A 26,398-nucleotide genomic window follows, 5' to 3' on the forward strand; every position below is an offset into this window, starting at 1 on the left:
ATAAAAATTTAAACAATAATACCTACCTATACACATAATTTTAAAAACTATTAGAAACAAACATGGATTTCAATGCAAATACTTGGGAAAACTATCTCAGAAGACATAATGAAGCAGTCAGTTTCTTGTATTTACCTACTTACAGTGAATAAGTTTGGATTTAAAAAGAATAAGAAAAAAAATGAAGAAAAAAAAAGAATAAGACAATAGTCACTTGATTGTTGTTGACTCCTTTCTGTTACCTTTTGTTATCTAAATATTTGTAGGTATTCATAGAACTATATAACGTAACAATAATAGGAGCAAATGATATAAATGTTTCATGTTAAATTCAAATAACATGGACAACAGTGCTGTCAGTGACTTGATTTTCTGAAATGATGAACAACTCTTGATAAGATTCTACAGAAACGAGAATATATATATTCTCTTCCCAACATGAATCTCTAGTAAGACATTTGAAAATCATCAGAATTAGGCTCACCAAGCTGAGCCTCTCTGAGCACTAGAGTTCATACCGTATCCCTACCTCATCCCCTATCTCTCCCAGCGCCAGTGGTGTACATAATCATTGTAACAACCAAAAAAAGCTCCCACAAGATTTCAAACAGTTTTCCAGTATCACCCTACCTGCTGGCAACATTGCTTTATGCCAGTTTGCTTGAGGTTAAGCACTTGCTCTAAGCTGTGAAGTTAAGATGTAAAGGGGGGCAAAATGGGAAAGCAACAAGAAGGGAAAAGCAGTAGAAAGACCTCCTGTTTTATACTTACAGTTTTAGGATCAGTATTATAGGATTGTAATCATACAAAGTGAAACATGGCTGGTTAAATTTGTGAGATTCCAAGCTTTTGCAATACCTCAAAACTACACATGTTGCTGTGGCTATTTCACAGACTTATAGGGTCCTATGATAGATGGAGAGTCAGGGTGGCATGACAGCAATGCTTTAGGTCAATCTGATGGGGAGGTGGGTTTCAGAGTAGCGTGGTGTGCCCTGAGTTTGCTTGGAGGTGCCACCGAGTGGCTTCAATTTTCTCACCTGGAAAATTGAACAATGGAATTGAACCTGGAAAATGTACAAATAATACCTGCCTTATAAGAGTGTCGCGAGAACTGAATGAAATAGCATATTAGGTATCTAGAACAATGGTTCAATAAATGTTAGTTCTCATTCCCTCTTTTCCTCAAAAAAGATGCTTTTTAGGCAATTTTTGAGGAATTTTTTCCTTTTAGTTTTTCTATTCTAGACCTGTACAATTTCAGTCTCCTACTTTTTGCCTAATCCCAGAAAATAAGGAAAGCAAATTTAAAAGTTTATCTCTATACATGATCCTCAAACTAAGCTATCTCAGTGTGGAATTCTGTGTTACAGTAACTAATGTGGACTCTTCTGACAAGGGCTTCTTCAATAAAGTTTAATATAAACCTAATAAACTATTTCAGTCAATACAGTCAAAGATCTCAAACTTGAAATATTAAATATACCAATTTATTCAGAATTATTTTGCATTGCATTTGTCAATGCTTATTTCTCTTGAACCCTTATTCAAAAGAGTTATTTCAAAAATAACTCTTTAGGAATACCCGTGTTTCTTTGTGTCATATCTCTAGACATACCTGTGACAGAATTTTTTTCAGCATGGAATTCTATTATTCTACTCCATTCTTCCACTGAACATTTAGAGCTCATTTTCAACTCTCCCCACACTCATTAAATCTCCTAGAATCTTTTTTTTAAAGTTAGTTGGAGACTTTTTTAAAATTTTTATTTAAAAATTTTTTATTTTTTAAATGTCTTTATTATTATTATTATTTTTACAGTAAGTCCTTGTTGGTTATTTATTTTAAATATAACAGTGTGTACAGGAGTCTCCTAGATTCTTTTTTTCTTTTATAATGAAGTATTTTCTTTTTTTAAAAAATTTAAATTTATTTATTTATTTATTTATGGCTGCGTTGGGTCTTCATTGCTGCTCCCTGGCTTTCTCTAGTTGCAGTGAGTGGGGCCTACTCCTCATTGCGGTGCACAGGCTTCTCATTGCGGTGGCCTGTCTCGTGGTGGAGCACAGGCTCCAGGCACGCGGGCTTCAGTAGTTGTGGCTTACGGGCTCCAGAGCACAGGCTCAGTAGTTGTGGCACACGGGCTTAGTTGCTTTGCGGCATGTGGAATCCTCCCGGACCAGGGCTCGAACCCATGTCTCCTGCACTGGCAGGCGGATTCCCAACCACTGCACCAGGAGGGAAGTCCCTCCTAGATTCTTAATTGTGCTCAAGTCACGGACACTGACTTCCAAGAAGCTTCTGGGGAAGATTACTTACATGCTAAGGGACAGAGGAAGAACTCTACCACTGCCTTTCCTCAACATGCAAATCATGTTTTCCTTTTTATCCCATGTTGTCTAGTCTTATCATCCTGAAAAGGAAACATGCTTATTTGATCTGCTTAATAGAAGAAGCATTAAAAATAGATGGCTATGTAACTTATATTTCCTACCCAGACACTTCACAGAGTGAAAAGGAAAGTTGTAATAATCACTCTGGGACAGCAGCGGTAAACTAGGATCCAGAGTCCCTCTAATTATAGAAAAGGAGAAAAAAAAATGCGATGTGAGAAAGTTTATCATACATTTGCTAATTAAGCACCTACCACACACAAGCCAGTTTCCTAGGCAGTAAGGAAGGTTTTGAATGGTAGGCATTTAGGGAGGGGGTGGGGAGAGGAGGGTGTGGGCATAAAAATAGAAGCAGGTAGTGAAGGCACAGTGTCAGCTCTAAGCTTGGAGCCAGGAGATGCTGGTACTCCTCGTCCTGGCTCTGGCTTGGTGACACCTTCTTGGGAGTGAGGATGGAGCCCTGCCAGCTTCTTCGGGAAGCTTCCTGACACTGCTGGGTCCTCCTCCCCTCTTCTCTAACTGCTCTGTCTGCTCCAGTCGCAGGAGTCCTACACGCAGGAAGGGCAGGAATGTTGGCAAGCAGAGGGTGGGAAGAAGCTGCTTGGGAGAGTGGGGAGCCCGAGCTGGTCATAAACCCCTGGGAGCAAAGGTGAGAGGCTCTCAGCCAGGGCTGTGACTAAGTGTCTCCGATTCTGTGACAGGATTCTATTCCTGGCAGCTCCTCTCCGTGTCTTCCTGGTCTCTGTTCTTGGAGCTGTCTATCCCTGGGGTGGGAGGTGGCTTGAAATTGAGCAACCTGAACCTAGAAGAATCTTCACAGTCTCCAGACTTATGGCTAACCTCCCTTGTGTCACACCAGCCCCACCCATGGGTGAACTTTTCTATGCTTCTCAGACTTTCTAATCAATAAGGGTCTAAGGCGGTCACTGAGTTTGCCTCCACTCCCTCACCCCAACCCTTTGTCACCTCTCATCTAGGGAACCCTGTAGTACATTTTCCTTTGTCCCCTCGTGCCCTGTCACTCTGCACTATGTTTTTCTAATGTCTTTCAGGTGTCCTAGTTTAGAATAAAAATCAATTGCAATCTTTCACTCCCTCAAGTTGTTGACAGTTTCTTGCATGACCCATTTTCTTCATAAAGTGCTCATATCTTTCTGTCAGAATTTCTGTTCTGGGGAATAGGAAGGAAGAGACCACCTTCCTGCATCACTCCCATCTTGACCCCTGAGTGGCTCCCCATGCTTGCTTTCCAATTTTTCATGATTTATTTGGGTAGCTTTTATTTAGTTAGTTATTGAAATATAATTCGTTTACAATGTTGCGCCATTTGGGTGGATTTTAAATATCACATACCTTATAGACATTTCATTGTAAGGGTTAGAATAAGTCTGCTTCCTGGTTAATATGAACAGGGTGCTTGCTACATGAGCATTCTGCCAAACAAATTTTAAAATTTTGTTTAAGGGCCCTTTGGGGATCTAATGGCTTTTTAAAAAATGTATAATTTATATTTGTATATTTGGTAAACTGGAAAGTTTAATCACAGGTCTCTTTACTAATAATTATAATTTATAATGTTATGTCTCACAGACCACTCTACTGCATTCTCGGATGTAAAATGTCTCCTGTTATATCGAGTTTCTCCTTCCCTTTTGAGGTTCTCTTCCATCTTAAGTGTCAAACAAGAGGAGGCTTTTAAGAAGATAAGTGGTTTAAAAAAAAAAAAAAGATAAGTGGTTTAGAAACCTGGAAAATTTGGGACAGCACCTGACAAGGGGAGCAGCAGTGATTTATGATGTCTTTCAAATTGGCATGTAACCTTGCAGCATTATTAGACCAGGCTAAAGCTCAGATATCTCCTCTGACCTGAAGCATAGTTTGGAAGAGTATGGATATATATAGCTACACACATTTGATTTATCTTACTCCTTGGGTTAGTGTCGGTGTAATGTCCGCAAAAGCAAGACTAAAACCTATCTCTATTCTTTTAAACTTTTCCTGTTTCAAGAATTGCTTTGAGATTGCCTTTCTTTGTTACATAGTTGCTTTGATTAGATTTCATTAACAAAGGAAAACGTTCTTTCTGTTACTCTGGGAAGTCATTTGGTAGATGAAAAAATGTGATTTGATTTTGGAGGAGGGGATAAAATTATTTTTGTCACATTATTTTGCCCATTAAAAACACTGGGAAAAAATGTGATTGTACCAGGGAAGGAACAGTACAAAGGATGATTCACCTTTTATTTAAGACTTGCCACTGCTGACCCAGGACAGCTAATTTAGAAGTGAATCATTTATAGAAAGTTCTACATAGTTCCGAGGCAGGGCTTTGTACAATATCCTCATGAAGGTCTAAATAGAGCATACAGTATCAGGTTTCTAAATATCTGTCTTGTTGCCAATTTTATATCTTTTCCAAACTGAAACTTTTTTTCTAGATGACTGTAGCCATTGACAAGGTGAAGGCAAAGGCACTGGATTTATAAAATAATGTATATTTAAAAAAACAAATCTTAGAAATTTGTTACATGTGTTATAGTGGGAAAATAATAGGCATGAGATCTTAAATGTCTGTGTTTTGTTACATTCATTTCTTTGGGTTATGGTCAGTTTTGAAATTAACTGGAAGAAATCATTTAAAATTACTTATTTACAGTAAATCAAATTAAACAATGTATTAATATTTTGATATTTACTAATCACCTAATACATTTGACTTTAAAAATTTTTTTATTTTAAATTTATTTATTTATTTAATTTTTGGCTGTGTTGGGTCTTTGTTGCTGTGTGTGGGCTTTCTCTAGTTGCGGCGAGCGGGAGCTACTCTTCATTGTGCAGGCTTCTCATTGCGGTGGCTTCTCTAGGCGTGTGGGCTTCAGTAGTTGTGGTGCACGGGCTCAGTAGTTGTGACTCGCGGGCTCTAGAGCTCAGGCTCAGTAGTTGTGGCGCACGGGCTTAGTTGCGCTGCGGCATGTGGGATCTTCCCAGACGAGGGATCAAACCTGTGTCCCCTGCGTTGGCAGGCGAATTCTTCACCACTGCACCCACTGCACCACCAGAGAAGTCTTACATCTGACTTTTCAAGTCCAATTACAAATAGCTCCTTTTTGTAAGCTGTCTTCACTCCATTTAAGAAGTGGGTGGTTTAATAAATAAACAGTGTATTTGGCTCCATATAGAGCAAAAACTTTGTAGTCTCTGCCTTCTAGGAGTTTTAAGTTTGAAGCCAAATTTATATTTACATCACAGCTATGGTATCATGGGGTTAGAGAAAGCACAAAAGTCTGAATTCCAGTTTTGTCTGTCATTCACTAGCTATGTGACCTTAGACAGATCATGTAAGGGAGTTTGTGCTGGTTTTCTCTTCTACACAGCATGTAGTGGTGCTTGTCCTCATGACCTGATGCACATGGATTAGCTGAGCTAATGCTTTAGGAAGTGATCAGTAACTTGGATGTCTCTATGTAGATATTAGGTGTCAGAGAGGCAACGTTGTAGGGGAAAGAGCTTGGAACTGGACAACCAGGGTTGGAGTTATATTAGCACCAAATACTACTTAATCACAAACTATTTTATCTCTTTAAATCTTTATGTTCTAATCTGTATAGTATATGGGTATAGTAATAAATGTCACATAGAATTGTTGTAGGATTAAATGAGGTAGTATGTGAAAATACCTTGTACACATAAGTGATCAGTTAATGTTTATGAGACCTTAATTTTTATTTTATTTTTGTTCTTCCAGACCTTTATCTCCCCAGTTCCTTCACTTTTACAGTGCTCTAATAGAAGTGGGACCCAGTCTCCAAACTGTGTAGAGCTGAGAGGGATGAGCAGGTGTCTCATTCCGTGAATGTCATTGAAGAATTGTTTGAGTTCTAGAATTTCCTTTATACAACACATCTACCATATATTTGGGGGAATCATGTAGGATAAGACTCTCAGCTTTTGGGAAGAGTTTTGAGTAATATAATTCTGTCACTCTGGCTTGCCTAGAATTACTTCCTTTTGTTCAAGCACTCAGGGTAAGTGGGTGATCTTTTCTCCTCAGTAATTATTCTTAGTTTCAGGTTGTTCTTAATTCCTGCTATTTTAAGGGCAATTAACTAAACGGAAGTAAAATCTTTTTTCTCTTTTTGAGAAACAGTCTGTGAGGCTTAGATAATAAGAATAACCCAGATAGGGCCTTGGTTATTAACAAAGAAAACATAATCCAAGTGGTATTCTTGTGTATAAAGATGGTGGTATTACCTCCTGATGAAAGTATGGTTTAGTCAATTACTATGTTTATTATTATCCATTTTCTCGTCTTTATTTTCAATAATGACATTAATATTTCTATAATGCTTATTTTAGAAAAATATAAAGAGTTAGCAAGGTTCTTGGTAGATTGAGATGTAGGAAAGTAGTTGTATTAAAATATTTAGTAACACTGTTATTTTAGATAACCACAGGAGATAACTGTTCTAGTTGCTTATATTTATTTTTAAAAATTAATTAATTAATTTTTGGCTGTGTTGGGTCTTTGTTGCTGCGTGTGGGCTTTCTCTGGTTGCGGTGAGCTGGGGCTACTCTTTGATGTGGTGCGCGGGCTTCTCATTGTGGTGGTTTCTCTTGTTGCGGAGCACGGGCTCTCGGCACGCGGGCTTCAGTAGTTGTGGCATGCGAGCTCAGTGGTTGTGGCTCGTGGGTTCTAGAGTGCAGGCTCAGTAGTTGTGGCGCATGGGCTTAGTTGCTCCGAAGCATGTGGGATCTTCCTGGACCAGGTCTCGAACACGTGTCACCTGCATCGGTAGGTGGATTCTTAACCACTGCACCACCAGGGAAGTCCTTAGTTGCTTATATTTAAAATCACATTCCAAATACTGTAATGCGAGCCACACAAGCCCATAATTTCTTCCAGAGATCTTTGGAACATGTAGAATCTTGGGCCAACTCAGTTCCTGTTTAAGGAAAGCATTAAACAAAAGGTTGGAAGTGGACTTCCTGGAGTTTTAAAAATGAATTTGATGTGTTTTTGGAGAGATTTGCAACCTGTTTGTGGGCTAGAATATCTTTTGAAACACTAATGACAAATGATTTATTTAACCCTATTCACCTAGCACACTCATGGAATATATAATGGTGCCATCAGAGAAAAAGTAATATTAATTTATATTAATGGCTCTATACAGTAGTTCAGACTCTTATCATCCCAGCCATATTGAGTTTCTGGGGTGAATAACCATAACCGTGTGATGAGAACTGAAAAATAGCTATTGAAATATAAATGCATGGTAAGAATATGGTCATGAGTTATACTCAACAAAAAAAGCTGAAGGATAATGTAATTTATGGGGGAACATGAAATCCATCTTGGTTATGACATTAAAAAGGAGCAAAATCTAATTTTCAGGAAAAGTAATGCAATTTAAGCTGTCAAGCATAGGTGTAAATATTATTCAAGAAGCACCTGTATTCCAGGAATAATACTAATAATAACCTTTAGAGCTTTTTAGTTTAAAAAGCACTTTTATGTAGAGTCTCTCATTGAGTTTTAGTAACAGCTGTGTGATGTAGACCAAGCTTTACTAATGCCAGGATGTACATGAAGACCAAGGAGGTCAAATGACTGAGCTCACTGAGAGTACAGAGTTGGGACTAGATCCAGGTCTCTTACCTCTTAACCCTTTGTTGCCTTCTTTCCTTTACTTCTATTTTTCTTTCTTTTTCACAACCATTACAAGTATAACGTAGCTCCTCTCTAGATATCCATTTTGCTGATACTGAAGGGAGCTTTCCTCTATGCTTGAAATTTTTGATAGGATATGAAATTAGGATAAGAATGCATATCATTTCAGTGCATTAAAGGAAACATGGTTCACCGTAGACCTCAGAGTTGTCTTTTTTTTTTTTTTAAGGATAAAATGAGACAGTAGTAGAAAGAACTTTTAAACTGTGAATTATGGGGAGTCCCCTGGTGGTCTAGTGGTTAGGATTTGGCGCTTTCACTGCCGTGGCCTGGGTTTAGTCCCTGGTCCGGGAACTGAGGTCCCACAAGCTGTGGGGTGTGGCCAAAAACAAAACAAAACCCCCCTGTGAATTATGAAGATACAAAGGATAATGATTCTATCAGTTAGAAATCTGTTAGTTGAAAGCAACAGAAAATCCAACCCACAATGGGTTGGTAAAATTATTGGCTTGTGTAACTAAACATTCTGGGATAGGGCTGTGTATCAGATAGGATGTTTTCAGCTGCAAGTAACACAGAGCTAGTTCAACTGCCTAAGACAAACAACTTTCTATTTTACATAAAAGAGGCATAGTGTGTTCCAGAGCTGGTTAACAGAGCAACTCACCAACGTCAAGGACCTAGGTTCACTTGAAATCTTTGCGTTCTTGGCATTGATCTCTTCCTGCCTTGGTAGTAAGGTGGTGGTGGAAGTTTCTAGATCACATACAGGTAAGGGAACATCCAGGGGAAGAGGGGATTGTCTTTTACTGTGTTTGTTTCTTAGGAATGAAAAAATACTTCCCTGAGGCTTCCTGGACTTCTTCCTCCCATGTCTTGTTGGCGAGGACCGGGCCACATGCTTACTCCTAAAATCACCACTTCTACCAGTCTAAGCCTTATGCCTGTAACACAGGAGGTGAATCATTTTCCTCCAAAGCACACACGAAGGATAGCTACCTGATATCGGAAGATTACCTTAGGAGGTGAAAGGGGTGGACAACTTCCAGTGTCCATTACTGACTGTCTTTAGGTGAGGCTGGATCTAGAGGCTCTGCCCTTCTCCATGTGCCAGCTTTGTCCCCAGGGTCAGTCTTCTAATGTTGAAGTGACAGCTGCAGTAGTTAGACTTCACATCAGAGGAATAGAGACACCTTTCTCGGAGCTTCCGTGGAAAAGAAGATTCCTTCCCCAGAAACCCCAACAAATTCTTTCTTGTATGTTATTGGCCTAAGTTGGATTATGAATTAGTCATTAACTGATTTAAACCTAACTACGATTCATTTCTGATGGAACTGAGGATGGGTTACTCCTACCCAAGCTACCATATGGCTTAAAATGAGGAATGAAACTTGAGGGGGAAGGGGAATGGGTACTGTAGATATTGATGTCTAGCACAATAACAAATCTGGTCCCAAAGGGCAATAGCTTTCTCCTTTCATTAAACCACGTCTCCTATAAGTCATGGTGATAGGCACGCAATAAGACAAATATGACAATAAGATGAATCCTTACCTGCTAAAAGTTTACAAAGCAGCACATGGTAAGTTCCACAACAAATGTATGAAATTTAATAGGTATATAGAAGGTGAAGGAATAACATTAGCTTAGGGTGTTATTAGAAAATGTAGTTTAGCTAGACTTTATTGGATGCGGAAGATTTTGACAGATATGACTGGGTTTAGAAGTTGAATTTAAGCTATGGCATTTTTGGCCAAGGGAATGACATGTATAGTTATATGGAGATGGGAAAAATATAAAGTATAAAATTGTTAAAGACATGGGATTCTAGAACAGAGCTGCCTAATATGGTAGCTGCTAGCCAAATATAGATATTGAGCACTTTAAGTGTCGCTAGTCCAAATTGAGATAAAATGCAAGGGTAAATATACACCAGATCTTAAAAACAACAACAAATGCTGGAGAGGGTGTGGAGAAAAGGGAACCCTCTTGCACTGTTGGTGGGAATGTAAACTGATACAGCCACTACGGAGAACAGTATGGAGGTTCCTTAAAAAACTAAAAATAGAATTACCATATGACCCAGCAATCCCACTACTGGGCATATACCCTGAGAAAACTATAATTCAAAAAGACACATGCACCCCAATGTTCACTGCAGCACTATTTACAATAGCCAGGTCATGGAAGCCACCTAAATGCCCATCAACAGACGAATGGATAAAGAAGATGTGGTACATATATATAATGGAATATTACTCAGCCATAAAAGGCACGAAATTGGGTCATTTGTAGAGACATGGATGGATCTAGAGACTGTCATACAGAGTGAAGTAAGTCAGAAAGAGAAAAACAAATATCGTATATTAATGCATATATGTAGAACCTAGAAAAACGGTACAGATGAACCGGTTTGCAGGACAGAAATAGAGACACAGATGTAGAGAACAAATGTATGGACACCAAGTGGGGAAAGCGGCGGGGGTGGTGGTGGTGGTGGTGGTGGTGTGCTGAATCGGGCGATTGGGAAAAAAACAACTTAATAAAAATGTAAACTCTCAATTTCATTTGAAAAATAATTGATTATATGTTGAAATGATATTTTGAATATATGGGATTATATGAGGAAATTAGATTAGTTTCATCTATATCTTTTGTTAATGTGATTTTTAGAAAAGTTAAAATTATGTAGCTTGTGTTACATTTATATTGAGTAGTACTGCTCTAGAAAGTGGAATAGTCATGAGAACGCCATCAATCTTATGAAAATTGACAATGATGGTGGTAAAGCATCAAATATAGATACCCCAGAAGATGTTAAGGATTTCATTTTACAATGAAAAAACATCAGAAAAGTATATCTAATGGATGGATAATTTTCCTTATATGCTGCCTTACCCTGAGTTTACTTTCTTTTGATTTAGTTTGTGCACCAGAGAGTATAAAAAATGACGTTAAGTACTATGTCGTACTACCTTTATATAGTATATCTTTTCTCTAGTATATCTCTGTAACCAAGTATTTGTTAGAGGAACATTGATTATATAACCACTTCAGTGTTTCTTTTCTTGTATTGTTTTTTCTTTCTTTTAACATTAAACATTTATTAGCTATGATAATTGGATGAAGTCATGATTTTCTCATCCACAAAATGAGGTTAATAAAACCTAGTACACAAGTAGGTTTTATTAAACGAGGTAAGTGAATGTGCAGTGACATTCGGATATAAACCGAGCAGCGCACTGTGTTAGACATCGTAGGAGAAAGATGACTGAGATCTCGCCTCTCTGAGTGAGGATGACAAATACGTGTTACACCAATTGGAGTTGAAGGCAAGGTGACTCAGACACTCTAATGAGGTGCTAGATTTAAACGTTGTGAGTGAAGTGGAAAGAGTGATTCCACCCGGGCAGTCACATTCCTGCACAGTCGCAATAGACAAGAGCATGGGGGTAGAGTTGGGGGTAGGCGGGCAGGCCTTTTAGATTTTGGATTGAAGAAAATGTATGAATGGAGGTCGGAAGCTTCATGATATGTATTTGCGGTTCCTTTTTGGTTTAAGTATCCAGGACTGTTATATTACAATTGGGTTATGTTGCCCCACTGTACCTCAGTGGAGCATCTACCAGCCTGGGAGTTCCTTGTGTATGAGGACTCTGGTCCTAGTCATCTTTGTATATCCAGCGTGCAGCACAGAACCTGACAAAAAGCATGTGTCCAATAGATGATCGTAAGTACATGAATGAGCACGAACTTTGCAGCATTTAGAAAGCATTTCTTATTTTTCAGTTCAAAATGCAGTACCTACGAGGAGTATTTGAATCTCTAGACTTTATGACATACAGATGTATTTGCTGATGGCTGGGCATTGAGATCGTGTGAGTGATAGGTTTTTTTTTTTTTAAATGTTGTTGAGCCTTCTTTTGTAATTAATTAATTAATTAATTTATTTTTGGCTGTGTTGGGTCTTCGTTTCTGTGCAAGGGCTTTCTCTAGTTGTGGCAAGTGGGGGCCACTCTTCATCGCGGTGCGCGGGCCGCTCACTGTCGTGGCCTCTCTTGTTGCGGAGCACAGGCTCCAGACGCGCAGGCTCAGTAGTTGTGGCTCACGGGCCCAGCTGCTCCGTGGCATGTGGGATCTTCCTAGACCAGGGCTCGAACCCGTGTCCCCTGCATTAGCAGGCAGACTCCCAACCACTGCGCCACCAGGGAAGCCCCAAGTGATGGGTTTTTATCCTCCCTTGAGGAACTGATCTGAAGTCACGGAACTTTAGTTACCTGCTGCTACAGAGGGGTCTTACTCCACCTCCCAGGGACCGTTACATTTCTGCCGGTTTTCAACACAGCTTTCTGTGGAGCTCTATTCCATGTCTCTACTCCTTCCAGGAAAGAAATCCCGATGCCTTGGCTGCCAACTTCTGGCTGCCCAGAGTGGAACGTTATTCTGCAGAGGAGGAAGCACAGTGGGAAAGGGTTATATCTACAGGAAATCTTATATTTGCTCTGTAGTGAAGCATGTGAAAAGGTTGAAATAAAGGAAGTAGCTTAGTAGTAGCTAGAAGTTCAGTTTGTGTGGGGTTTCCTGTTTGGGGCTTTTCCCCCTACCCTGTTTTATCATCATTATGTTTTAATGTTTTATTTCCTGTCTACTTGGTAAGTTGCTTTTTTATAAATTAATTTTTATTGGAGTATAATTGCTTTACAATGTTGTGTTAGTTTCTACTGTACAGCAAAGTGAATTGGCTATACGTATACATATATATCCCCTCTTTTTTGGATTTCCTTCCCATTTAGGTCACCACAGAGCATTGAGTAGAGTTCCCTGTGCTATACAGTAGGTTCTCATTAGTTATCTATTTTATACATAGTAGTGTATATATGTCAATCCCAGTCTCCCAATTCATCCCCTCGCCTTCTCCGTTGGTATCCAAATGTTTGATCTCTACGTCTGTGTCTCTATTTCTGCTTTGCAAATAAGATCATCGGTCTACTTGGTAAGTTGCTTATTAGTGGTGGTTGGGATCCACTATGAGCATCATTAACAGATTTTCATGGGAAAAAACGAGAAGGAGAAAACTGTTCTACTCACTTTCCATCTTTTTGAGAAAGGAAGCCAGAAAAGCTGTTTTCTATGCATACTACCTCCCCCTGACTAACCATGATTAATGATTTTTGTTAGTGGACTAATTATACCACTGACTTCACAACTGGAATAAGAAATAGGAGCCATTATTGGCTTAAATGACTCGCCGCCCCCCCGTGAATAATAGAAATTTAACACCAGTGAGTATTTGCAAAGAGTAACTATAAAGCCGAATATATTATGTCTTCACCGGGATACAAATGTTAACAACCCTTTGTGTTAAAGGCCCACCAGCTAGAACAGCTCACTACAGACCTGGGTGAAAAGAGGAAAGGGCAGTGGCAGTAGTTCTTCCCTGTAGGCGTTAATTCTTCTGTACCCTTTGGCCTCTTCCTTGTCTTTATCACTAGTACCTTTCATATACCTCTGGGATTTTATAGGGGCTTTGCCAACCATACTGGACCTCGAACTGTAGAGCAGGGAGAGCTGTTCCAATTCAGACTTCTTCTTTTTTTTTTTTTTTGCGGTACACGGGCCTCTCACTGTTGTGGCCTCTCCCGTTGCGGAGCACAGGCTCCGGACGCACAGGCTCAGCGGCCATGGCTCACGGGCCCAGCCGCTCTGCGGCATGTGGGATCTTCCCGGACCGGGGCACGAACCCGTGTCCCCTGCATCGGCAGGCGGACTCTCAACCACTGCGCCACCAGGGAAGCCCCAGACATATTTTGATAGGGCTTAAAAAGCCATTTAACAAATAGTAATTGCACAGTTTCTGGGCTTCCAGAGGCTTATGGATGCATTAAAGCTCAGGGTTCCAGGGGAATCAGGAATGGTGTGAAACTCAGGGAGTTTGGGAGAGGGTTGGAAGTGAGGGCTGAAGCAAGTCTCAGGGATGGAGGAAAGGCTGACTATATCTTTGGCAAACGTTACTTGATAACAAAAGGTAAAATTTTCCATTTAGCCATTTTGGTATGAAAAACCTGTATTAGGGATTTCCCTGGTGGTCCAGTGGTTAGGACTCTGTGCTTTCACTGCCGAGGGCCCCTACCACCAAAAGAAAGAAAGTTTTGTTTGCTATGTAGAAGGTACTCAATAAATATTTATTTATTGAACTTAATCTTTTTTTTATTTTAAGACTTAATTTTATTTATTTTTGGCTGCATTGGGTCTTCGTTTCTGCATGTGGGCTTTCTCTAGTTGCGGTGAGCAGGGGCTATTCTTCGTTGCAGTGTGCAGGCTTCTCCTTGTGGTGGCTTCTCTTGTTGAGGAGCGCGGGCTCTAGGCGCATGGGCTTCAGTAGTTGTAGCACTCGGGCTCAGTAGTTGTGGCACATGGGCTTAGTTGCTTCACTTGGCATGTGGGGTCTTCCTGGACCAGGAATTAGACCCATGTCCCCTGCATTGGCAGGCGGATTCCTATCCACTGTGCCACCCAGGAAGTCCCAGACTTAATCTTGAAATCAGTGGCATGTTCTTAACCCTCCTTCTCCTGTTCCATTTTTTATCTGAGCCTCACAAATTACCCAAATTATGGTTGGCAAACTTATGAGTAGCATTGCAGATTTTAGTAAAATGAATTGTATTTTTGAAGGAAAATGAGGTCAAATAAAGACTGGGTAAACGTAAGAAGTCCCTTTAAAACCTCCGCACAATTTCTCACCATTTCAGTCTTTCTGTTTCTACCATTAAGTGAATTTGATCAAGTTGCATTAGCCTCTCCAGACCTCAGTTCCCCCTTTCTTAAAGCCAAGGGATTGGGACTTCCCTGGTGGTGCAGTGGTTAAGAATCTGCCTGCCAACGCAAGGAACACGGGTTCGAGCCCTGGTCCGGGAAGATCGCACATGCCGGGTAGCAACTAAGCCCGTGCGCCACAGCTACTGAGCCTGTGCTCTAGAACCCGCGAGCCACGGTTACTGAGCCCACGTGCCACAACTACTGAAGCCCATGTGCCTAGAGCCCATGCTCTGCAACGAGAAGCCACTGCAGTGAGAAGCCCACGCGCCACAACAAAGAGTAGCCCCTGCTCGCTGCAACTAGAGAAAGCCTGTGTGCAGCAGCGAAGACCCACTGCAGCCAAAAATGAATAAATAAATAAATAGGTTTATTTTAAAAAAAGCCAAGGGATTGGACTAGTCAGGGTCCGTTTTAGACATTTTTGTTTTACTACCTCATTCATTAATTACTTTCTTAAGCACAAAAATGCAAAATAAATAAAAATTTCCTCATTTAAAAAAGCAAATTTTCCAAAATAGTCTTGCCTATGTTTTCATTGTGGTATACATATCATGACCCCACCTTTGGGAACACAACCTTCGATGTCAGCATTGTAAATGGCAAGTAACATAGGAGTGTAAACTGCTACGAAGTTGGTGAGACCTGAGCTTGAATCCTGGCTCTGACAAGTACTATCTTTGTGACCTTAGACAAATTGCTTACTCTCATTAAGTCTCGATTTTCTTATTGGTAATATGGAGATGATAATGTATTTATAAAGCTATTGTGAGGATTAAATATAATGGATATAAATTGCTTAACACAGAGCTTGGCCTATAGGAAACAGTTCATATCACCTAATGTTAATGATATAACTGCTTACATCATAAATTGAGGACAATTTCACTCAAGTACTAAATAAACTAGTGATCAGAATGTTTTCCTGGTGGAAACTGACCTAAAATATTTCTTTCTCTTTGCAGATCTTATATTGCACTTTAAATACACCTAAAGTTGACATGGGAAAACTCTTAGGAGCACAGATAGGTCTTGAAGATTTCATATTTGCCCATGTGAAAGGGATCAAAAAAGAAGTGAACGTGTATAAATCTGAGGATTCACTTGGTCTCACCATTACAGATAATGGTGCTGGCTGTGCTTTTATAAAGGTAAGTCTTAAAAAATAACTGTGTGACTTAACTGAGGGTAACATATAATCTATATTGTATGAAAATCTACCAGGTCAAAGAAAGTTTGAAATGATCTTTGGAGTGAGAGCTGACTCGACAGCGATGGATGGATTGGTAATGTTTCCTTTAAAAAATGTTTCAAAGACACTATTCTTTTTTTTTAAATTAATTTATTTTATTTTATTTATTTTTGCTAGGTTGGGTCTTCGTTGCTGCGCGTGGGCTTTCTCTAGTTGCGGCGAGTGGGGGCTACTCTTTGCTGCATTGCACGGACCTCTCATTGTGGTGGGTTCTCTGTTGCAGCAGCTTCTCTGTTGCGGCGAGCGGGAGCTTCAGGAGTTGCCGTGTGCGGGCTTAGTTGCTCTGTGGCATGTGGGATCTTCCTGGACCAGGGCTCGAACCGCATCGCCTGCATTGGTAGGCGGATTCTTAACCACTGAGCCACCAGGGAAGTCCCAACACCATTCTTTTGTTTACTCGTTGCTTGAATTTTTTTTTTTTTTGATTTTTTTTTCCTTCAGATTAAACTTCCTCTAGAATTTAGCATTTACTGAAAAGGAAAGCCTGGCCCTGGTGCCTACTTATCCTCATGGGCTCTTGTAGGTCTGTTGCTCGTCAGCATGTGGTGACTTCCATGCTGATTTCCATTGATTTTGTGTTATTTCCAAGTGCACATATTTTTGGCCACCTTATTTACTTTAAAAAAATGCTCTTCAGGGGGCTTCTCTGGTGGCGCAGTGGTTGAGAGTCCGCCTGCCGATGCAGGGGACACGGGTTTGTGCCCAGGTCCGGGAAGATCCCACATGCCGCGGAGTGGCTGGGCCCGTGAGCCATGGCCGCTGAGCCTGCGCGTCCGGAGCCAGTGCTCCGCAACGGGAGAGGCCCCAACAGTGAGTGGCCCGCGTACCGCGAAAAAAAAAATGCTCTTCAAAAATATCTGAACATATACAGTTAACTCTTTAACCACACAGGTTTGAACTGTGTGGGTCCACTCAGATTTTTTTCAATAGTAAATATTACAGTGTAATGCAGTCCAGGGTTGGGTGAATCTCTGGATGCAGAACTGTGAATATGGGGAACTGTTCACACGGTGGGATTTTTTACCAGGACTTTCCATTGCGTGGAGAGTCAGCACCCTTAACCCCTGCATTGTTCAAGGGTCAACTGTAATTACTTTATCTAAATACAAAGAGTAATATAGAGCTGCAAAGGCAAAAGAAGGAAGTTTGAAATGGTGTGAAAAACTGTTAAGAACTGAGGAATGGTGAAAAGATTCATCTCTTAAATAACAATTCTATTATTGTAATAAGTAGTTGTGTTTCTTTAGTTTTTTTTTTTTGGCCATGCATTACAGCTTGTGGGATCTTAGTTCCTTGAAATCCCCGGCACTCGGCAGTGAAAGAGCCGAGTCCTAACCATTGGACCACCAGGGAATTCCCTGTAATAAGTAGCTGTAATAACACTGACTTATATTGAATGCTTGTCAGGTACTAGGCACTTTGCATACATTTTCTTATTTAATGCTCACAACAATTCCATTTGATATCGTGTTTTCTTTTTAATTACTCTTTTGTTGAGATGTAACAGATGTACACCTTTAACGAATGTTTGCAGATCTGTGTAAACACCACCCAGAGTAAGGGAAATTTCATTTCCATCACCCAGAAGGCTCCCTTGTGCTCCTTCTCGGTCAATACCCTTCCCCCACAAAGGTAGCCACTATTTTGACCTCTATCACCATAGTTTTGCTTGTTCTTGAACTTCATGCAAGTGGAATCACATATTATGTACTCTGCTGTTTCTGGCTTTTGCTCAACATGTCTGTGAGGTTCACCTCTGGGTAGGCACCATTATCAACAGTTATAGATGTAGAAACAGGTTTGGGAAGGTTAAGCAGCTTGCCCAGAGCTATGCAGCTGGACAAATTCAGGATTTGAATGCAAGCGATCTGACTCCAGAGCTGGCAATCCTACCCACTGAGCTTAGAATTAGTGATAAAGTTTCATGCCTTTTTTTGGTCCAGATCCTTGATTTGCTGAGGCATTGTCATCATTGAAAAAAATAGCCTTAGGGAAGTTATCTTCTTAACTGTAAATAGTACTTTATTTAACTTCCCACTTGATAGAACGGCTATTTTTAGCTCTGCAAAAGATATGACTCTGCTGAAGTTTGAGTGGGTGACCAAATAGAAAATCTGTGAGTTGGGAAAGTCATGTGGAATTATCTGGGGGAAGCTCAGGACATGAGGTACATGGAGCAATGCCATTCTAATGTCAGCAGGGAAGGGCTTGGAAGTTTTGCAAACACGCATGGATTTTTTAGATCTTAGCCTCTGATGTCCAGAGCTTGTGTTTCTATTTTTTTATGCCCCTTCAGACATGTGCCTGCCTCAGATTACTAGTCACTAGCCCTGTGGGGACAGAGAACATGGTGTCAAAGAGAAAGTGGAGCCTAAGCCAAACCTCCAACTTACAGTTCAACTTAGAAGAGAAATGAATATCATACTGTGTACAAGATTGATATGATTTTTTAAAAATTGTGGAGGGCATGATTTCAGACTTATTGAAAGAGTGTAATAACAAAGAACTCACATGATACCCTTTACTCAAAAAAGTTTTACCATTTGCCACATTTGCTTTATTCTCTTAAACACACACATATACATGTATGTAATTTTTCCTGAGCCATTGGAAAAAGTGGAGTGCATATATTATGTCCCTTTATCCAGTAATACTTCAGAATGTAGTTTCTAAGAACAAAGATATTCTCTTTAATATACCTACAGTACAATTATGAAATTCAGAAAACCTAACAGTGATGCAATACTGTCAAACTAATCTAATGTCCATATTGCAATTTTATCAGTTGTCCTAGTAATGCATTTTTTTCCTGGAATAAGTCCAATACAGAATCATGTATTTCATTTAGTAATCATGTCTTTTTAGTCATCTTTACTCTAGAATTGTTCCTCAGCCTTTTATAGAATATCCCTCAATTTGGACTTTTCTGATGTCTCTTTATGTTGTGAAACCGGTTATTATGCATTTTTGGCAGGAAAATTAGATAAGTGATGTTGTGTCCTTCTCAGTGTATTACCTCAGAAGGTGCATTTTATTGGTTTGTCTCACTATTCATGATGTTAATTTTTTCCCTTGTGTAAGGTAGTGGCAGCCAGTCTTATTCACTGCAAAGTTATATTTTCCTTTGTAATTAATAATTTGTGGGGAGATACTTTGAGATTATGTATATATCTTGTTCTCTTAGTTGCATCCCACAAATTTAGCATCTATTGATGAGTCTTGCCTGACTTGGTCTTTAATGGTTGCAAAATGGCGGTCTTTCTAATTCCATCATTTCCTATATATTTTTTTAAAACATTCTATTATAATAAAGCACTCCACTTACTTATTATCTATTAGCAATGGACACATGATTTTTAAATTAATTTTTATTGGAGTATAGTTGATTATACAATGTTGTGTTAGTTTCCACTGTACAGCAAAGTGAATCAGTTATTCATATACATAAATCTACTCTTTTTTAGATTCTTTTCCCATGTAGGTCATTACAGAGTACTGAGTAGAGTTCCCTGTGCTATACAGTAGGTCCTTATTAGTTGTCAATTTCTTATTCAGTGGGTCCATTACCATCATTTATTTTGATGCTCCACTTTCCTGAGATTTGTCCTGCAGGAGTCCTTTTCAGCTGGCTCCTGTATCCTTTTGACCTGCCTCCCATTATTTTATTGAGCAATTCCTTCCTTTTTGGTACAACAAGATGTTCTATGATCATCTTTTATCTTCTTTTTCCCAGGCTTGGAATCAACCATTCTTCAGGGAGCTCTCGTTTTTACTGAGGACGAGTATTTCAAAATCAAGATCTGAAGCTGGTTGCATGCATTCATTGCTACCTGAGTGTCAGTGTTTCTAAGTCCTTTCAGTTACCACAGAAAGGGTTAGAAACTGTGTATTTTAGGAATTATTATTTCATAATTATGCCTCCAATTCTAATCCTGCCCCACAAGGTTCTACCTTGGCTTCCCCACTAAAATATTTACTCTCAAAATTATTGAAATATTTACTTATTTCCTTAGTTCTACAATATACATAAAATAGTTTCAGAATTGCTGTATTCATACTCTGAAAAATCTATTAAGAGTTCAAGATTTCTATGCTTTTTTTTTTTTTTTTTTTTTTGCGGTACACGGGCCTCTCACTGTTGTGGCCTCTCCCGTTGCGGAGCACAGGCTCCGGATGCGCAGGCTCAGCGGCCATGGCTCACAGGCCCAACCGCTCCATGGCATGTGGGATCTTCCCGGACCGGGGCACAAACCCGTGTCCCCTGCATCGGCAGGCAGACTCTCAACCACTGCGCCACCAGGGAAGCCCCCTATGCATTTTTTGTCTTTAAATGTATGTACACAAAGTATTCTCTTCAGGAGTTAACTTGGAATAGGTTCTCACTTGCCCCTCCTTCCCCCACCCCATGATTTTTATTCATTTGAAATACTGTTGAATCCATTTGCTTCTCTTCAAATTGAGTTTGAGTTTTTCCTCTCATGTTGATTTTATTTTCTGAGTATGTAAAATGGTTTCAAAAGTTAAAACTATAATAAAAGATGTATTCAGAGATGTCGCTCCTTCTGTGATCCCCATTACTTGTTTTCCCCACTCCTTAAAGTAATCAATTTTGTTAATTTCTGACTCACTCTTCCAGTGTTTTTTGCCAAGATAAGCAGAAAAAGTGTAATGTTCCAAGAGTTCGCATGTCATCCTTGTTTGGGGACTATGCTAATCTTCTCTGTATGCTTCCAATTTTAGTGTATGTGCTGCTGAAATGAGTACTTGATATGCTTTTAGCAGTGGCTGCAAGTCAGTGAAGGTTGATGTAAGAGGACAGTGTAGTGGGGATTCAGACAAGGGTGAGGAGGAAGGAGTCCGTGATTAGGAAGGCAGTGCAGTGTGGTGTATAGGACCACGGGCTTTAGAATCAGGCCTGCTTTTCGTCTTGCTTCAACCATTTATTTACTTGCTGTGTGACCTTGGACAAGTCATTTCTGTGCCTTCTCTCAAATGGAATATTAGCCCCTACTTTATAGGATTATTTGGGTATAAACTGATGACACCTCTGAAATGTTTGATAGTACTTATAATTGATAGCTAATACCTTAATAATAGCAAGAACAACAAATCATCACATAATTAGGAGATGAGATCGATGGCAGAGAAATGTATTTACTAGTACCGCATGGTTCTCACTGATAAGCCTCTTCAGGTGGAAAGACAGCAGACTTAAACATTTATAACTTTTGTACCCGTCTTAACATTTCCCAGCAAAATGTATATAAATAACTTAATCAGAAGAATCAGAGTATACTTACAACAAACTCTACAAATTCCTAAAATAGTTCAAGGCCAGAGTTGGCGTACATTTTCTATAAAGGGCCAGGTAGTGAATATTTTAGGCTTCATTAAATTTTAGGGTCATACAGTCTTTGTTGCAACTACTCAACTCAACGTTGTAGCATAGAAGTTATATACAATACTTAAACTATGAGCATAGATGTCTTTTAGTAAAATCTTATTTATGGACACTGTAATTTGAATTTTGTATAATTTTCACATGTCACAGATATTCTTTTATTTTTTCCCAACCATTAAAAAAGGTAAAACCATTCATAACTCATGGGGCTTATAAAAACAAGTGGTAGGCCAGATTTGACCTATGAACTGTTGTTTGCTGTTCCCTAGTTTAACAGAAGAGAATACTTTTAGATTCAAAATAAAAATAAGGGCTTATACTATGCAATGAAGAAATGAAAACCTAAGTTGATTTAGAATTGAAGTAACTTATAAATAACCACAGAACTGTCATTTTTAGAATATCTTCTTATAGAAATCTGTATGATTTGGGATACTTTTACTTTACTAGAACTAAATCACATTTTAGCATGATCCTTTGAGAAATATGGTACTAGTATATTTCTAATATTTTGATTATTTATCCAGAACTAATAATTGTACAAGGTCAAGGGACTCGGGGGGCGGGTGCGGGGACAGGTCAGGGACGGAAGCTAGGATCTCTGAGAAGAGGCATGTAAAGCAAGAATAGAAGTGGTGATCTGAGAAAAGAGGTAACATTTGAGATCTGGAGGCCATGATATAGATGAAGAACTGCTTTAGTAGAGGTAAGAAAAAGTAAAGTAGGAGGGTGGGGTTTGTAAAAAAAAAAAAAAAAAGTTCAAAGGTGATAGGTCACCTTTTTCCAGCTTTATTGAGGTATAGTTGACATATAACATGGTGTAAATTTAAGGTGTACCATGTATTGATTTGATACACTTACGTATCGTAAAATGATTATCAAGGTGATAGATCGTCTTGGATAACTACAACCCCAAACTCTGGTCTTGAGTCAGAAGATCTTGAATTCTTCATGCGACTTGCTTTCTTTCTTAACCAGACGTTTGGGTTAGTTAGATCTGTTTGATTGGGAGCGTTTTGATGAAAGAGCATGATGTCTCATAATTATACCACCTCTCTTTGAAAACCAGTTCTCTTATTTATTAGCTGTGTTATTTTGGTTAAGCCATGCCATCACTGTGCTTTGATTTCCTCATTCACTAAAGAAATATTAAATATTTCCCCTCCCAGGCTTGTTAGGACTAAATGAAAGAGCTATTTACAATTGCTATCTGCATGTTTATTATTATGAACAAGGTTTGGGGACAGTGTTTGGAGGGTCAGCAGCAGAGACTCAGAGTTGCTGACCATGTGGGCAGGGTCGGCTCAAACAACCTTGAGTCAATGCTTAAGACTTTGAGGATGGTGAGATGCCACCCTAGAGCTCTGCTGATTTGTGATGAGAAGATAGAATTTTGTAACTATATGGGATGAATTAATAGAAGTTAATATAATAACAGTCTGAAATGTTTGGGAACCTCTAAGTTTAATAATATTGTAAATCCTACCTTCCAAAAAATATTTAATGTTGTCTTCACATTTTGCAGCATCAAGCTCCAAAGCCAGATGAGAGAAAGTTCTAAGTATTGAAGAGAATGATATTAAGTAACTCAGTAAATATAAATATAGAATTAATGCCTCTTTTTTCTTCCTGGTCCTTTGTGCCTGAGTAACACTTTTAGCAATATTATTAATCTATATCAAGTTATGGTATGATTATTAAAGTATATTAAATTGCAGAAACTTGTTTCAGTTGCTACCTCATTCTTTATTCTATCTATTTAGGAAGCTAAGGCTCAGGTCACCCACAAAATATATCATCAGTGTCTCCCACTTTGCTTCTATATCTGGTTCACCTTATGGTGCCCTTCTCCAAGTTTCTTATGTTGGTTTTCCTCTCTCTTCATCCCAGATTCTTATCCACTGGCCCTGATGATTACATATGCTTTGACTTTTCTCTTGCCCACCTGGATTCTCACCTTGCTACCTGCTGACTTCTGGTAACCGCCTTTCCTCCCTCTCTCTGGGCACCTTTCTTGTGACCTGTGGCTACTCATAGGCCCTGGTGACCCTAGATTTCTGTTACTCTGCCCTTTAATTTACTGGTAAGATTCATACATGTCTTTAAAGTCTTTCATTTAGTTTTATATAGTGCTTATTTTTAATAAAATTACAACAGTAAGTCTTAAACTAAAAACATGTGGAACTGAAATTTGTATGGTATAGTTGATCAAAGGAAAAAATAGGTTCAGAATGTATCAAGAAACAACTTAGAATAAAAATTAAGAAAGTCAGAGTTATAGATTTTCATATTCTCTAGTGACTTAAGAAAGGTTAGATGACAGAATATTACATTTTTTTGCTTTGTTTCTTTAAACTCTAGTCTTTTGTTTAATCTCACTTATGTTTCTTTGACAGTTTAGAAACTCCAGTTGTACTGAGTGGTTTGTTGTGGTTACCTTTGTTTGTTTCTCTAGTTTATGTGTCAAACATGGATTTACTAAAAAATCATTTTCACTTAAATTATGAAATTTCTGGGTTTTTTCCTTTAAAATTAACTACCTGTAATGACAGTAATCTCCGTGTGAATAAGCATTATAGTGTCATTTGCATAAAGACTGTTAACAGTTATTACAATGAACATATCAGTGTTCTTAAAATTGGGGGGTAAAAAAGAAACCCACTGTAAATTTTGGTATATTGTAATACAATTTAAAAATTAAAAATGCCCAACCTTTCTAGGTTAGTCTTCTACAACTTGTTTTTTCTTATGACAGTATTATGGAGATGTTGGGGTACTTGAGATCGTTTTGTCTCTCAACTCGTGGACGCAATAATCAATCCCCTGGTGACTCAGAAGATGTTGTTACTCCACCTGACAAAATTGGGAATACACACACTTCAGTTACACAATAGCAGCAGCCCCTAATATTTCCAGCCTGTCATTCTCACAAAGGATTTGTGATGCCCGAGGCAGACTGTAGCCTGCATTTTGCCATGTTCCTCACCACTGTTGAAGAATTTGTACATCCTCTGTGGGACTGTTACCTGTGCAGAGTTTTCTGGAGCTTCTGTCCCTAAAATCCTTTCAGAAATTCTTAGGATTATGTTAGGGAGTCTTACACCTCATCTTGAAACTCTGCACTACTGATGTATTGTACTTAATTATGATAGAGTTAGGAAAGACCAATTTGATGTTTCTCCTTGGGTCCTAAGTTCTCCTCACCTAAAATACATGAATGAACAGCGATGGTATACCATCCTTCTCATTGGCTCCACAATTGGTAACCACACCTGTCTCTTAAGTATCAATATTCTTAACTAAGGTTGTACCAATTCTTGTCTTGCATTTGTAACTAAGGTTTAAAAAACTGTAGCTGGTAGAAAAAGCTCAAGCTTTATTCTGATGTAATGGGCCTCATGTTGAAATGATTCAACAATCATTTAGGGAGGGACTTTTCTGTGCAGATGTTGTGCTAGGCACAGGGCAGTGGTGAAGAAGACCATCTCTGTTCCCAAGGATATTACAGTTCAGTAGTGGAGACTGAGAGATAAATGAACAATTGCAGTATGGTTTGTTGAACTTGGCAAATTCCTTGATCTTCTGATCAAGACATGAGACTCTCATAAAGTTTGTTAAAATTAATTGAGAGGGCAAATGTAAAGTACCTACCTTAGACCTCAACTTATGTAGCAGAAAGTACTACAGAGACATGAGAGTGGCACATTACCTAGTCTTGGAGTGGTCTGGGAGGTGTCAGGAAAAGCTACTCAGAGGAGGTGGTGACTGTGATGGAAGCTGAATTCTGAATGATAAAGAAGAATGGTTGGGAGTAGGATGGTTGTCTTTGTTGTTTGGGCTTCTGTCTTTAACTGAACATTAAACTGCCTTGTTGATATGTCAGTATATTGTATGTAATGTCTCAAGAGCATGATAAGTAATGTTACACAGTGCTATTTTATATTAAGTATTACCCTTCATTTTCTTTCAGAGAATTAAAGATGGCAGCGTAGTTGACTCAGTTAAAACAATCTGTGTGGGGGATCACATTGAAGCCATCAATGGAGAAACTATCATTGGGTGGCGTCACTTTGAAGTTGCTAAGAAGTTAAAGGAATTAAAAAAAGAGGAACTCTTTACCTTGAAGTTAATAGAACCTAAGAAGGCCTTTGGTAAGTCGGTTTGGCTTATCTTTCTCAGGGAAATGAGTACTGCAATATGGTGCCATGTGCTTTTGTATATCAGTTAAGAACATAGGAAGTGATAGATAAGCTCTACTTATAAGGAAAACAACCATTGAAGGAGAAAAAGTTTACCTAGGACATTTTCTTAAAAAGACATTTTGGAGTTATAAAGTGTCATGTATAGTGACTCAATTTGTTCCAAGCTCGAAGAACAGCACCTTGTATTGTGTTCATCTTGCCGAGCAGGGAGATTTTGGACTGAGCTCTCTAAACAGTGGTATCTGTCACTCATGGCCCTCAACGGCAAAAATTTTAGTTACACACAGAATTGATATTTAAAGTAGTTATTTGGTCTATTTTAAAGACTTCCTTCAATACTTTTCCTCCATTGGCATTTTGAACTTGGAAGTGTGGAATGGTATGAAATTGCTTCTACTTTGGTGTGACATCTGTACTTGCTTGGTTTTAGCCATGGCAGCTGTGTTCCAACTGCTGTTCAAACCCCCAGGGCTATCTCATCTACAGGAAAATGTGCCAGCTTCTCTCTCACTACCCAGAACTATTTTAGTAAGCCAAATGATGGCCTAGTGTTCATCAGTGTTAAAATATCTTCAGCAGAATCATTCTCAGCCTGCCCTTGCTCATCTGTGACTCCACCCACCTTATGTTCTTTCCTTTGCTCACAAAACATAAATATTCCTTAT

General features: G+C 39.1%; 1 protein-coding gene across 1 annotated transcript in view; it reads left to right on the forward strand.

Annotated features, from left to right (window-relative positions):
* GIPC2 (GIPC PDZ domain containing family member 2) overlaps positions 1 to 26,398 on the forward strand; it is a gene marked incomplete at its 3' end in the record, with an annotated part of 90,676 nt that overhangs the window by 13,066 nt on the left and 51,212 nt on the right. The window contains exons 2-3 of the mRNA XM_079724997.1: positions 15,844 to 16,029; positions 25,502 to 25,682. Coding sequence (XP_079581123.1) covers positions 15,844 to 16,029; positions 25,502 to 25,682 — 367 coding nt within the window. The remainder of the gene's footprint in view (positions 1 to 15,843; positions 16,030 to 25,501; positions 25,683 to 26,398) is intronic.

The sequence above is a fragment of the Hyperoodon ampullatus genome, assembly GCF_949752795.1.
Source record: "Hyperoodon ampullatus genome assembly, chromosome: 2".
In the NCBI taxonomy this organism is placed as follows: Eukaryota; Metazoa; Chordata; class Mammalia; order Artiodactyla; family Ziphiidae; genus Hyperoodon; species Hyperoodon ampullatus.